Source organism: Leiobunum rupestre, chromosome 10 (assembly GCF_980474605.1).
Source record: "Leiobunum rupestre chromosome 10, qqLeiRupe1.1.hap1, whole genome shotgun sequence".
In the NCBI taxonomy this organism is placed as follows: Eukaryota; Metazoa; Arthropoda; class Arachnida; order Opiliones; family Sclerosomatidae; genus Leiobunum; species Leiobunum rupestre.
In genome coordinates, this window is record NC_143393.1 from 13,419,993 (window position 1) to 13,436,164 (window position 16,172).

At 36.2% G+C, this 16,172-nt stretch overlaps 1 protein-coding gene across 2 annotated transcripts in view; it reads left to right on the forward strand.

Moving 5' to 3' along the window:
- Window positions 1-3,376: 3,376 nt before the first annotated feature.
- LOC149924451 (BMP and activin membrane-bound inhibitor homolog) overlaps window positions 3,377-16,172 on the forward strand; it is a 57,821-nt gene continuing 45,025 nt past the window's right edge. For both annotated transcript variants that reach the window (XR_016477123.1, XM_090162063.1), the window contains exon 1: window positions 3,377-3,894. Coding sequence is in view for 1 of the 2 variants with exons in the window: in XM_090162063.1 (XP_090018189.1) it covers window positions 3,780-3,894 (115 nt within the window). In the remaining variant the exon portion in view is untranslated. The remainder of the gene's footprint in view (window positions 3,895-16,172) is intronic.

Sequence of the window (16,172 nt, forward strand, 5' to 3'; positions counted from 1 at the left end):
CCTTCTGCCTCTCTATACACAAAAGTAAATAACCACATAAGTAGTATTTTATAGAATGGTCTATTAGGTTATATCAGCAGTATATAATATTTTTGCTGTGATCCAAAAAAATCTCCGTAAACCTTAATTTCCACTAGAGCGCGTCATTATACATTTTTTTCAACCCGCGTCAAAACCTTTGTACGTCCCAAAGTTAAGTGACGCGCCGTTGCGCGCGCTAGTACAATATTTTTGCGTCGACGCTTGTTCTCATGGCGATTTATCCCTAGTAAGAACCAGCCTCATGACTATGGAAATGATTACGCTTTTGGAATAACGAAAGGGTTTATGGCAAAAGCCCCACCAAAACTGGAAACCTTGGCTACACCACTGACAAGTAGACGACCCGAGGTGTAACGCACCGATTTTGTTCAAACTCGGGGGTTTGGTAGACCTTCAAGTAACTTGGAAAATCCTAAAGGGAAAGGTCTCCATATAGGCACCTTTTTGCCATGGCAACCAAAAATGTTTTTGACAACACAAAATGGAAATTTTACCATTGAATATAACATGGTAATCTGACCAATATTAAGGGTTACCCCCTGTAAAAATTTTAATCAATTTCGAACTTTTTAATTTTTTTTTTATTTATATTTTAAAATTTTTAGCATTTTCAAAAGTTAAATTTTTTTAAAATTGGTCAGATTCCCCTGTTTTTTTCAATGGGAAAATTTCCATTTTGAGTTTTCAAAAACATTTTTGGTTGCCTATGGAGACATTTCCCTTTAGGGTTTTTCGAGGACCACGAAGGTCTACCAAACCCCAGAGTCGTCTCATTGGGAGTAGAGGAAGTGAGCGAAATTTTAACCCACTGACTTTCGGAATCGACTTTTTCGCCAAAGGTTTTCCGCGAAAATTTAAGAATTGGACTTGGAATTTGAGGCAATATTAAAATCCTAGCCCGACATGATTAGGCAAAATGTATGTAATTGTTATTATGGTTTGCAATGTAGAATAATCAGGCGCCTATTTTCTGTACGCGTTATTTTGTTTACTTTAGACACGGGATATGGCTGCCACTTAATAGTTCCAATCAGTCTCGCGCGGAGGCGACACTGACATCGCGCGGGGGTGTTTGAAGGCGCCGGCGACCAGACAACGGTCCGAGCCCGACCGGGGCCCGCGGCGTGGACCGCGCTAGGACTGCCGGCGCCTGGCTCTGGCTAGCCAGCCGCCTGCCCGGCGTCTGCATCCCTCAGCGGGCAGCTATGGAGATATCAGTGGCCCGGAAATGAAACCCTCCCCCGCCCCTCCATCGAGAAATTGGTCAGCCTCGATGACACCACCAAAAGCCACCCTCCCGGCGGCTCTACCAAAAAAAACTCCAAAATAAATCAGTGTGGAAAAAGAATTTATTAACGGCAATCCTCTCATCCCTTTTAGAGATTTTCACTTCTAGAGTCGTTTTCATATTGGTGTGAATTGTTCAAATTTTAGTATATATTAAAGAACGCGACTATGCTAAATTTAATAATAAAAGATATTAATAATAATCAGCTAGGCTAATACCCAAGGCACAACCTAAGATCCAAGTCATCTAGCGACTTATAATGCCATTAAACAGTTAACCGGGTTACAATGCGTAGGCAAGACAGCTCCCTACACTAACTATTACCTTTAACCTCAACAAGTTTTTATGGAAGGGGAAACCGAAGAGCTCGAGGGAAAACTCCTTAAATCAGTGGGGAGGGATGCATCGATGTGGGTACAGCCGATATATCGACCGATATTAACAAAGTTATCTATCATAACAGTAGTGTATATGATAAATTCATTTCAAAAGACAATTCAGTGCACTGAGAAGTAAATGAACCGAAGATATCGAAATAGCGTTCAGAATCAGAGGGCGTTTTCCTTATGAAAATGATGAGAAAGTCGAGTCAAATAAAAGCTAATTTCCATCCCCGTCTTTTCATTTAATAAATAAATAAATTGCACATTGGAATTATGGGTATAGCTATTTCTATGTATAAAAATTGTTTCATAAAAACAAAAACATTTTGTTTCGGCCTAGGAGCGCGCAAAATTTTGAATTCGAGGTCAAAATGTAATTTCATAACTAGGAAACCGCCTGCAACGTGGGGAATATAGCTTTCTGATAACTTCGGTTAATTTACTTTTGATTTTACGTGATACATATTTTCTATCACAAATCGAATAGTTAGTTAATCAAGAATTTCTTATTTTCAAGTTTTTCCGGAAAATATATTTTTCTTATACCGGTATCGGCCAATATCGGTTTTGTTTAAGCCGATATTGGCCGATACCGATATTAGAAAAATAGGCCGATATATCGGTGCATCCCAACCGTTTTATCATAAATTTATAATTCTGTTTAGTAATAAACCTTTTCAGTTGGCAGACAACGCGATTTCATTAACTGATGCAGACGATTTGCTATTATAACATACCATGTGTCTTCTTTAGCAATTTATGAGCTTAAATGAAAAGACCTATTTGAGATATTTGGTTTTTCGATAAACGGGGCAATGATTAACATTACCAGAAGTATATGACATATATTTTTCGTGATAAGTATCCACCTTCCCAATCACGGTAGTGTTATTCACTTGAAATCTGTTACATTGTACCTTCTCTGGTTCCCGCCTAAAAAGTTATGATTTTCTTCAACTATTCGCGACCGAAAACTATCACTACGCACCCTTTCGTTCGCCATTGAAACCTAGATAGGTAGCGGCTAAAGCAGACGCTATTAGTTTTTCCTCGTCGTCATTCGTAAATTTGAATTTATAAATAATTAAACTTGCTTTTTAATATAATTTTAACATCGTTTACTTTATATTTTAATAAGGTAATTTAAAAAAGCTCTTCTGACTTTTTAATTTTTCCGTAGCAGACGCTAGAAGCTAGTGCCATTCAGGGTTGGACATAAGGCACTAGTCACGGCATTTGACTACTAAAATTAATAGACATTTGGGTGCTCACTAGTCAATTTGTCAATTTATTCATAAATAATGGCGAATATAGCGTATCATAAATTCATCATTCATCAATTCCATTTTATTTTGAAAAAATCAGATCATGTAACTCAAGTGATAATAAACTCCTAATTTAATTCAGACGGTCGCGAATTACATAGCGAAAATATGACTCCTTTGCAGGGTTATTTTTACATTTTACATAAATAAATAAATAATATACTCGCGCTATTTGTATATTTGCAGCTTTGCAAATATTTCTGTCAATAGCCATCCTTAAAGATCCGCGTAATTTTCTACAAACTATCAAAGCTGTTTTTTTTAACAGTGCGCCTTTTGGCCGAGAGTGGCGCTGGCCTACCGTAAAAATTTCAAATGCAGCCCTTCTTTCTTCCCTCCCCGCCCATCAACATCCCAAGTTTTCCCGAAGTTTGACGGCAGTTCTCTTTTTATCTCCCTTTTTCAGTCGAGGGGCTGCCGCGTTGTGGGCTCGACGTTGCCGATGCTCTTCGCTAGGAGTCAGTTCCCCTTGTCGAATACGAACACGTTTTTAATCAGCCAACTGGAATAAAAATAATGGTACCCGCTCGTTTTATTTCTTCCAAATGAAGAAGAAAACTAAAGCCTCGCTTCCTACCTAAAACTCGGGAATCGCGCTGTCTTCCATCGAAATTTTAACTGAAACAAACGCGTTCGGAAATGTCTGGACGATGGCTTTCGCCAAGGCCTAACACTACCCGCTAACTTTTAATTTAATTTTCGCGTCTTGGTTTTATAAACTTCGCGTAACTTTGACCAGCAATGTTGCGTTCTCGCGCCGTCATGTTAGGAGTTGCGGTGTCATCTTTTGTAAGGACTAAAATGACCAATTCTTTCCTGGGACTACTAGTGTTTTCCGTTCTTCTTGAAGTCAGAGGTACGTTTACACAGTTTTCCACACAAATTCCACTACGTTTACTTAATAGACAGGGCCCTCAAAACGCCGAAACAGTTGGGAAATAATTAGAATTTTAAGAGTGGCTCGTAAAAAATTTGCATTTAATTCATCCGGGTAATTTAAGTTAGGCACGGGCGATAAAATTTGACGTTTGTTTTGCGCGTCACTCGTAACTTAGCATTCGTGGTAAGAGTTAACAATCGTAATGCAACGCGTTGGGCATAAATAATACCCGCGTATTTTTGCGTCTTCTCATTCTTCTAGGGCAGACTGGTTGCCGACTTCCAATTTTTCCCCGGTGGTTAACTTAGCGTCGCCAGCGATAATCCACCATTTCATTAGCATAGTTGAACTGGTTATTTATAATATATTCAATTCTAATCCTATCATATCCGTTTCGTGGACCTTATTTTTTTGTGGCTAGCTATGACCCCCGCGCTAACTTTAAGCGTGACCCCTACTTGGTTTTTTTTGTAGAAGGTTTTCGTGAGTGATTGTAGGTACCTTCGGGCGAAGCCAGTTCAAACTATTAACTGCTCCGACGTTTTTTCTCTCTCTACAGAAGTTAAATTAAAGGTAGGGGGGTATTTTGAGGACCACTGTGGCACCATCATCAGTATCAGCCCCCCACTCTCGCGTTCTCTTTAGAGCTAGTTTTACCCCTCCCCCCTTGGGGTTCATAGCGTGAAATTTCTTTCGGGAATAATTGCATTTTTAATCTATTTATCATAATTGCTACCTGTAAACGCGAAAAGTCGAAAATGCTAATTCAAATTTCAGGACCGTTTCGAGTTTGAGGTTGAATGGTATTTCCTTCCTTTGGGACCCTCGGCTAGGGACTGATGAGGGGGCCCCCTTACCGGGCGGTGTGGGGGTATGGTTATTTATACGACAACAAATAACGTTAAAAGTGTACTAGATTCTACGTGCACATTAACTGAAACGTCGAACGCGTTTAAAGGACCTTTTGGAGAAAAAAAGTTTATAAGCAATTTGGGGCCCGCTTGAGCCGGGGGCCCTTGGCGATCGCCGATCAGCCGACCTGGCCAGTCCGGGCCTGCCTTTTCGATATAATTTCGAGTAAAACTAACTATTGACCTTTGACCGCGTGGTAGAACCCTTAAAAAAATCTAATCCACGTCTTAATGGTTTTTAAATGGCGTAATAACGTTTTCTAAATTAGATAAAAACTGGTCTGAAGAAAATTCTTGGTGTAATTAAGAATAATTTATTTAGGTTTATAACGAGAAAAACTTTATAATTACACAACCCCCCGCCCTCCCCCTTCACCGCGTCTTAAGGCTAACTTTCTCTCGTGTGTTATAGTTTTCTTAAGGCCTCACGGTGAAATAGGTTACACCGCTACGCGCGGGCTGCAATTAAAGAAAAGTGTTATCCCCCCCCCCTTCTTTGTTAGGTCTGTCGCAATTGGCGAAACCTTATTATATATTTCTTTAATTTTGCGAGTTAAGTTTTATAACCGAATTTCTGCATTAAAAGTATAGAATTTTATATCTTACTAGAGAAGTCAATATCAAATGTACAGAATTTTATATCTTACTAGAAAAATAAATTACAAAAGTATAGAATTTTATATCTTACTAGAGAAGTCAATATCAAAATTATAGAATTGTATCTTACTAGAGAAGTAAATATCAAAAGTATAGAATTTTATATCTTACTAGAGAAGTCAATATCAAAAGTATAGAATTTTATATCTTACTAGAGAAGTCAATATCAAAAGTATAGAATTTTATATCTTACTAGAGAAGTCAATATCAAAAGTATAGAATTTTATATCTTACTAGAGAAGTAAATATCAAAAGTGTAGCATTTTATATCTTACTAGAGAAGTAAATATCAAAAGGATAGCATTTTATATTTTACTAGAGAAGTCAATATCAAAAGTATAGAATTTTATATTTTACTAGAGAAGTAAATATAATATAATATTATCAAAAGATTTAATATAATATAATTAACTTAAAAAATATAATATATTAAAATTAATAAATATAATATAATAAACTTAATAAATATAATATAATATAATAAACTTAATATAATATAATAAACTTAATATAATATAATATAATAAACATATTATAATGTAATATAATAATCTTAATATAATATAATAAACAATATAATATAATAAACAATATAATATAATAAACAATATAATATAATATAATAAACAATATAATATAATATAATATAATAAACAATATAATATAATATAATATAATAAACAATATAATATAATTAATATAATATATGCAGAATATCAAAAGTATGTAATATACTTACGAGGAAGTATTAGTCTCCTTATCATGATATTGTTTCATCCGAATTATGGCAATCAAAAGTATATAATATGTCTTACGAGAGAAGTATCCATCTCCCTATAATGTTATTTATCATTCGCTTTTTCTTAATATAAAATTTTATAACCGAATTCCTGTTACCAAAAGTATATAATATGACTTACAAGAGAAGTATCCATCTCCCTATCTTGCTAATGTTATTTATCATCCGCAATCTTTTCATATAAAGTTGAATGACAAATTCCTGCAACCAAAAGTACTATATACATCGTTAGACAGAGTAATCGCGGTGGTAATGTTCAAGACGGTGTACATGGTAATGTTTTGCAGACCTGCGAAAGGTACATGTTTCATACTCATTCGGGGTTGCCCACAGGTGAGGGGAAAGTAGAGAAATTACTAGTGTTGTTAACTTTCCGGAAAAATAAAAAATTGAAACATCAATTACTTTTTAAGGGTTTTTAATGTTTTTTAACTTTTTATCGATATGAAATGTTTAATATCAGTAAACATTAATAGTGTTACATTGATAATCAGTTTAAACTAGTCTAGAGATTAAGTTTTACTTTTAGATTCGAAAAAATGAGCCGAAAATGCCGCTTTATTTAAATTTGCAAACAATATTAGACTAGTCATTATTTATTTTTTTCGGAAAAATACGGAACATTTTCCAACTTACAACACTAGAAATTCCGAAATAAGCCCAAATATTTCAGAGAAACGGTATAGAGTTATAAGAGTTTGTAAAAAAGTCAAGTAAATTAACTCTTTCGGTTCACTTTTTAATTAAAAAATATATTTTAGTATACTAAAATATACTGAAGTAAAATAATTAAAGTAAACTATAAAGTTAAGAATAAAGTTAAGAATACTCTAATTGTGGCCTTAAAATGGGCGAGCAAAAGTCAAGGAATTTGAATGTGAAAATATTGTAAATCTGGCGCGCCGTTAAAAATGATGGACGATTTTGTTTGAGAAAGAAATAAGAAAAATATGGACTTTGTCGTCACGATGATGCGATTTTAATAATATCAAACAAACGCGTAATCTCCGTTTCTTCAAGTACAAGTCGATTACTCTACGCCGTATTAGAGATAAAGAAATCTTCTAAATAGAATGGAAGACGATTGGCGACTGCCTGGCTCCTGTAAGGAAGACGTTAAGCCCCCGACTTTATCAACGGGTAAGGTCCTAGACCTTAGTAGTCTGTAGAACTCCGAAAATATTGGTTGGAACGTCCGTACCACCGCGCTTAACCTCTCTATATTGAGAAGAAAAATGCTGTTGAACTTTGAGCCGACTTTTTATATTTGATCTCGCCTCCCCCGCCTGTATTTCGAGTCTTTTTCATTTGGCGGATTTGATTATAATCTTTCCGCCAGTGTAGTTTACGAGTAGGGCATTTTTCCATCCCTTTGGCCGTCCAAATATCGGCTCCCTCGAAAGCGATTCCCGGCAGGTGATGCAAACACGATTTTGTTGTTATTGCAATAGCCACTTTTAACTCTCCTCCTGGTTTAAGTTGACCTTGCCCGTTGGGTTCGATGAACGCTTCCAGAGATAGTTTCTAAATTTTTAAGGGGTTTTCCCCGAGATCTTCGGTTTCCCCTTCCATAAAAACTGGTTAAGGTTAACGGTAATAGTTAGTGTAGGGAGCTGTTGGCTCGCGTGGCTTGCAGGGCTTGCCACCACCCTCCTACGCATTGTAACCCGGCCACCTTAATTAAAGGCTTTAAAAGTCGCTCGATGACTTAGGCCTAAGGTGGTGCCTTGGGTATTAGCCTAGCTGATTATTATTATTACTATCAAACTTCTGTATTTATGTTTATCGTGTATTTCGTAATTTCTAAGTATATTTGTTAAAATTATAATCGAGAAAAGTATAAAATATATGTGTACTTTGATATTTTTATCTCTAGAAAAACACGCTGGTTATTTTTAAAAATATCGTATAAAATTCCGTTTTTTCACGATATTTTGAAACTGCTATATGCAAGGGGAGCGTTGAGGGCAAGTAAATATCCGGGGTGACAGGCAGAAGAAAACCTAGGCCTTTAAGGTCATAAAATTTCGATATTTCAATCCAATAAACTCTTATAAATTAGTAATTTTATAGGGATGCACCGATATATCGGCCTATTTTTCTAATATCGGTATCGGCCAATATTGGATTAAGCGAAGCTGATATTAACAAAGTGATCTATCATAATAGTAGTGTATATGATCAAATCATTGTAAAAGACGGTTCAGTGCATTGTCATACCAATTTATTATCATTTTCCATGTTCAGTGGCGTAGACAAGGGGGCGTTCCGGGTCCAGACCCCCCCTTGGGCCTACCTTTGACTGTACTAAATTTCCACTCCCTTCTCGACCCCCCTTGACGAATTCCTGACTACGCCACAGTCCATGATTATATATATATATATCGGCTGTACCCCTATCGGTGCATCCGTATAATTTTATTTAATTAATCTCATAATTAATATATTTCCCCGGGTTCGTAGCCCACCAAATAAGTTTTAAATGTTCCAAACATTTCTATGCATTTTACGCTTAGAACTAGTCTTGAAAGATTGTTTGTATCACGTCAGCAAGGAGAGAGAGAGAGAGGTGGAGGTAAGGCGGTTGGGGGGGTGGCCATTGTTGACACACGAAGAATTATCCGCTTGTTGCATTCGCCCCAGATACTCGTTCTTCACTCACTCCACGATGCATCGCTCTCTCCGGAGGTAGCCGAGGTTTCAAACCATCAGACTTCTATTCCCGCTGACAACCGACGCTAAACGTCTCCTTCGTTGTATTACCGAGGAAGTCATCCTTCGCTGTCCGTACATTCAAAGCAACTAGTTTAAACGTCCGATAATGCGCGGGGGAAATGGTCAAATTTGCGCTTACGGCTCGTATGAAAAGGCCAAAAGCAAATTCGTGGGTTCCCCGTTGAGATTTCTGGGATTTAAAAGACAAGACACGAAAATGAACGAAAAACCAGTTTTGCGCGCGTGAATAGTTCTCATTTATTACGGTTCGAATATAAGGTAAAAGTTCTGAAATATATCTGATTAATCCATAAATAAGAAGCTTCTTATCTACTTATCCTTTGACGCTGAAACTGGTTTCGTTATCCCGATACGATCAAACTTCGGCCTCCAAGACGTTTCACGTTTTGACTAAAAATAAGCTTTTATTTCAAATATTTTAAATTCTTTGAACCTAAATATATTGCAAATTATATCTACCAAGTTCGCAACCCCAAAATCAAGATTTAAAATAGACCCATGTTGAAAGTTGGGGGGGTTGAAAATTAACATTTTTACCTGGCAGCTCGGCATTTGGACGGAACATCCGTTTCCTTACTTCCGCCTGTATATTTCGATGGCGGCCACGTGGTTCAAAACGTCACAAACAGGATGTTCAGTCCAAAGGTCTCACTTAAGCCTCGTCTGCGGCCCCTCTTTTGTTATGGGTCTATTGTGGGAAATTTTGTATTATCTCGAGGTCCTTTAATTCCTATAAAATCCTATATTTTCAAAAATGTTCTATAGCGTCCTATACTTTTAGCAAAATCCTCAAAAAATCCTATAATTTTGATATTTTGCGTGGAACATTTTAACAAGTTGAACTAGACATGAAGAATTTATGCTAGCGCCTATTGGTTCCGTCCCGTAGGCTAGTGATGCCAGGTCGCGAAAATTGAATTTCCCTTTCCGACCCTTGAAATTTCCCATTTTGGACCAAAATTTCCCTAGTTTTCCAAAACACTAAAAACAATGATATTTGGCTTCATTTATTAAAACAATTACTTGGGACGTGTGGTAAAACAAAAATAACAAATGTCCTGAAGAAAATATCACTTTTATTTTCACCGGGTTGCCACGGTACCTGGAAAACCTTGAATTCCTGGAAAAGTCAGGGAATTTTAATATGGGTATAAAAATGAGGGAAATGTCAGGGAATTTAATTTCGGTTGCAAATAGGAAACTTTTACTTAAATATAGGTTATTAAATACAAAATCTTGGCACCAAATAGGTCAGGGAAAATCTCCGGAGATGGTCAGGGAAAACCTGGAAAAGTCAGGGAATTTGATTGTGAAAAAACTGTGGCAACCCTGTTTCATCTCGCAATGAATAAAAACTAGGAACAGTTTTACCAGTATAAAAAAAAATTTCAGTGGTGCCAGCTAAAGCGAATCCGACAAAATACTTATGATATTGAATTAATCGACTTTTCCATAATAAGTCAATTTAATAAAGTTGCGCTTAGTTTTGAATAAAACAATTTCCCCCTCGAATTTCCCTTGTCACTTTTTACCGTTTTTAGGGGTCAAAATTCCCCTAGATGTGGGAAATTTCCCTCAATCTGGCATCACTGCCCGCACGTAGCAACCAGGGCGGTTACCCTCCGCTCTAAAAAGTTTGTTTACTTAAACTAAACATATTTGTAAACTATCTCGACGAATAAACCCCCGAAGAGACGATAACAAATCTATTTCCTCCCTCCTCCTTGTCTTCTTAATCACTCGTGCTCTGGATAGAATCCTAGGCCCCTGTTTAACCTCCTCGCTCAAGTCATCCTTCCCCCAGAACCCGCCCGCTTATCAATCCCTCTTGCCATCAAGTCGCGTCTTTATCTCTTTCTCTAATGGAATTGATTGGACCCACTTTTGTTTTTTTTTTCTATTTCACTCTACTAAAACTCGCTATAAAGGTACCGTAGGGAGATTAGCGGACTCGTATTTTATTGCCAACACTCGAAGAAAATGGCTTTGTAAGAGGCATCAATTTGCTACTGTTTTTTTAACTTCGTCATCCCTAATCTGATAGTTATGATTTTATTTGCGGTTTTGTACTTTAAACAAAGTATTGGTTTCCGACGCTGTTTAATAGCGGGGCTGATACTGGGTTACTTTTTTAAGTAAAAGTTACTATTTTTTAAATCAGTTACTTAAAGTTAATATATGTCTAATTTGGTTACTTAAAGTTTCTATTTTGAAATTTGTTAGGTTATCTCTACGAAAAATATTTTACCATATTTAATTTTAGTACTGCCCATAGAAATCAGAAACGCCGCCTTTTAACAATATCCTTCATTCGTAACGAAGGTAGGCTATTTTAGTTACAAAACTAGCGGGAGATAAAATAAAAGTAAAAATTTGCTTAAAAGAGTAAAGTAAAGTTCCTAATTAGCAAATACTAATTAGGAATTTGTAAAGCAATTTGTTTAAGCAATAATCTGTGATTTTTACTGTAAATTCCTGTTTTTAAGGTATTTCTTAATTACTTTTAGGTTACTTTTTGGTTACTATTTTGGAAGAGGCTAGTTACTATTTCCACTAATATTAGTTATGAATTTGAGTATCAGCCCTGTAATAGACTTTTACCGTAATGAAAGGGTCATCCAGAATGGATTAGGGATAATAACTTAAGATGTTGAGACCTAGGAGCAACAAACACAAGGAGAACGCTACCCGTCAAAAGTCGTGCATTTTCTTGCGTACAATTTTCATTGGTTAGACGCTTTAGCGCCTGCTGCCGTCGGAAGGGGAAAATTCGGAAATTGTCTCCCCCCACCCCTGCCCATAAAACGCACAGCGTAAAGGCTCGTCCAATGAAATTTGTACATAACACTGCGTTAGCGTGTTTAAAGGCTAGCTGCATTCTCCTTGCGTTTGTTGCTCATAGCTAACACAGTGTTCCTAAAAAGCTACCTTTTTGTAGAAAAGTCCAGGACAGTGGAAAATAGTGGCTAATAAAGAAAAATTGCATTTCAAAGCTTAAAAAAGTAATGGGAATTACATTTTAAGAAGTTTATTGTAAAAATGTCTTAGTTGACACTAAACGTACAATGTTAGATTTAATTATTCCAAAAAATTAACAGACTATTCAAATGTTAATCAGAATCTGACCATTCCTATGCGTATATATTTGCCTTAAGTAGCCCAAATCTGAAATTTCTGTGTTCAAATATGTTTTTATTATTATTTTATAATTTTCTGTGGTAAAAATATTTATTGGCCACTTTTTGCCAGATTGGCCACTAAATTAACCTTTGTACTATGGTCCACCTGGAATTTTTCATCTCGGAACACTGTGCTAACATATTATCCCAAAGTGGAAATAATTATATTATTGGTTATACTAATTATTAAAATAAATTTGTATTTAAAAGGTTATTGAAAATTAATATTGGCCGATCACACTAGCTAGTTTTTGATACTGGCATGGAACTGCACATATCTTTCTTTTGGAATTATACCAAAGAATTATCTTAATCATATAGGAATTGTTTAAATTGTAGGTAAAATCCCGACCCATTTCAAGGTTAACGTAACAATGGTTTTCTATTTAATTTTTTTTTAACATTTTGGCGCCAGTATTGTTACAATAATTAAATTAACTACCCAGCCAAACAACGTTAGAAAAGTACCAAAACTTGATTAATTATTTAAAAAAATTTACCCAATATTTCCGTGGAAATACAGCTAAAAACGCTCTCAATATGAACCAAAACAATACAAATACGTATCATAAAGTTAATCCGCTCACAAGGAAACTACCCGTGGTGGTTATCACCGATTTGGTTGAAACTTAGGTAGACCTTATGGTAGTAAGAAAATTGCCAAAGGGAAATGTTGAAATGGGCTTTAGTTTTTCTATGGCAACCTCTCCATTTAAAAAAGCAAGGGATTTTCTCGGTTACCCAAATTTTGTCAAAATTTAACCAAAGTTGATAAATTTTACCCAAAATAGGTCAAATTCACCTTTTTGGGTAAGTTTTGAAAATTTAATTTTTTCGAATTTTTTAAGTAAGTATCCTGTGAAACCGAGAAAATCCAATGCTGTTTAAATGGAGATTTTTTGTTTTGCGAGATCAAAAACATTTTCGGTTGCCATGGGAAAACTAATGCCCATTGCAACTTTTCCCTTTGGCAATTTTCATACTAATATAAGGTCTACCTAACCCCCGAGTTTCGACAAAATCGGTGATAACCACCACGGGTAAGTCACCTTGTCAGTACGCAAATATGCCTATACAATTTCACAAATTTAAAAGCAAAGACAATAATAATTATTATTTATTATTATTATTATTAAACATTAAATTTAAAGTTAATTGCTTTAATAAAGCAACGATTACTGCGAGAGAAATAACGTTATTTAATTTGAATCGTTGGTGCCCGCCAATTTTCCCAAATTCTATCGGTGAAATAGTGTTTTTTTCCTCACGAACATTGGTAACCCCACGCGGAGCCGCGCGATTCCGGGGTTTCGAAGAGATTCTCGTGTTTATTTTCTGGAGAGTCTATTGTAAATAGATGGTGAGCCGTTTGTCTTATTCCCCGCCTAAGTAGTTGGCCTGTCAGATTAAGAGAAGACTTTATGGAGATCCCGAGCCAGACTGAAAGATCCTGCAGATATAGAGGAAAGAAGAGAACTATTTTTAAGCGATTACGATTGCTCCGCGCGCTCGCGTCTTCGGCCCCGCTGAAGTGACTGCTTTTTAGACCAAAATAGAAAAGCGAGGCTTTTGCGCGAGCTGCTATTTCGAATAAAGGCTATGACGTCGTTTTCTCGGAGTTCTATAATTGTTGCGGGGAAGATTGCGGATAGATGGCGGTAATTTCCTAGGAAACTCTCTCTCCGATACGCCAGCGGTGATTTGGCCTTCTTTTAGCTTTGACAAATTGAGGTACGTTTCGTCACGGCGTTTCAACATTATTGTCGACTTTGGTTCTTTGTTTTAACGGCGGAGACAATGCGAGATTCCCTCGCGAATGGTTAAGAATGGTCGCGATTTGTAGTCGCTTAAAGGGCGCGGATTCAATTCGGAAGATTAATAGTTTAATGAACGTTGATTCGTGGCTCTCGGGGAAAAAATATTTGTTGCGTTTAATTATATTGAAGTTTAGTAGATTTGACTTTGTGAGTTTTTGGCTTTTGGCTTTAGGAAATATTGGCTTTAGTGACAATTTTGGCTTTATTGTCAATTTTTGTTTGAATTTGTTTCAGACAATTTTGGCTTTAGACAATTTTTACCCTAAGAAATTTTTGGGTTTAGACGATTTTGGCTTTAGACGACTTGGCTTTAGACAATTTTGACCTTAATTTTTTTTGGCTTTAGACAATTTTGGCTTTAACAATTGTTTCACATGGTAACGGCATGGGAGGTCCATTTTTAAACATCCCTGCGGCAGTGTGAAACGTATTAGCCAAAAACCGCGAATAATTGTTTTTCTTATATTCCTTTTTATCTAATTTTCCATGAGATTTTACATGAGACATCGCTTTAAATAGTGTTATAAATAAGTTTTTCCGTAATAAATCCTTAAATATTTAATCCCTTTCCGCCGTATAAGTCGAAATATAACTCCATCTATTATAAATTAAAGCGCGAAAATCGAACTTCGAAACCAACGTTTAGAATGAAGCCATTAGATCTATTATTAAATCAGGGAACATTTAAGAATCTCGCGACAACAGTAAATTTGGTTCCGTAAATTGTCCGTGAATATTTTGTTGAGCGCGTGTTTCTTTGGCGGCGGCGCATTTGTTGATTTCAAGTTGACGTTGAGTGAGAGTAAACGCAGACATTCGTTCTTTTTCTTACGAGAAAGTTTGCAAAGAAACAGGGCTGGAGAGGACGCTCTTCGCCATTTTATGGAGTTCGGAAAAGTGGGGAAAACACTTTATTTCGAAAGCGGCTCGAGATTAAAGCGGAATTTTTAGGGCCTTTATCGCGTAACTTCTAATTCCTCCCCCCTCCTCCCCCTCCGTTGTATTCATAATTAGCTATACCAGATCCAAACAGATCCCTAAAAAACACAAAAGTTACTCATTTTCCACAAAGTACTTAAAATGTACTATTTTACGTAAATCCAGGGATGATAAAATGAACTCACTTTTTGAGATTTAGGAGATTCTAAAAAAGGTGTGTAGGAGTTTCTAAAAAAGGTGGGTAGGAGTTTCTAAAAAAGGTGGGTAGGAGTTTCTAAAAAAGGTGTGTAGGAGTTTCTAAAAAAGGTGTGTAGGAGTTTCTAAAAAAGGTGTGTAGGAATTTCTAAAAAAGGTGTGTAGGAATTTCTAAAAAAGGTGTGTAGGAGTTTCTAAAAAAGGTGTGTAGGAGTTTCTAAAAAAGGTGTGTAGGAGTTTCTAAAAAAGGTGTGTAGGAGTTTCTAAAAAAGGTGTGTAGGAGTTTCTAAAAAAGGTGTGTAGGAGTTTCTAAAAAAGGTGTGTAGGAGTTTCTAAAAAAGGTGTGTAGGAGTTTCTAAAAAAGGTGTGTAGGAGTTTCTAAAAAAGGTGTGTAGGAGTTTCTAAAAAAGGTGTGTAGGAGTTTCTAAAAAAGGTGTGTAGGAGTTTCTAAAAAAGGTGTGTAGGAGTTTCTAAAAAAGGTGTGTAGGAGTTTCTAAAAAAGGTGTGTAGGAGTTTCTAAAAAAGGTGTGTAGGAGTTTCTAAAAAAGGTCGGGAGGAGTTTATAAGAAAGGTCGGGAGGAGTTTATAAGAAAGGTCGGGCAGAAATCTTTAAAAAGGTCGGGAGGAATCTTTAAAAAGGTCGGGAGGAATCTCTAAAACAGGTCGGGAAAAATCTCCTAAAAATGATCGGTAGGAATCTCTAAAAAGGTAAGGGAAAACCGTGAATTTAAATATTAAAATATTGTGACATCCCTGGACCCTGGTCATACTTTGTACGAATAAATTCAAGCCGTTTACCGTACACATTTGTGTTTTAAATTTTTGATTTTGAAATGCTTAGTTTAAAAACACTTAAATGGCAATATTGTAAAACGCACCAACCCTCTTTCGAAAAATAATGATCTTATTTTCTTTGCCTCCGCGCGATATTTGGTGCACATTGCCTTTTAGAAGACATTCCGGGACCGACCGAAATCCGCTTGTCACAACTGAAATATTCACGTTTTCTCCAAGATAAAAA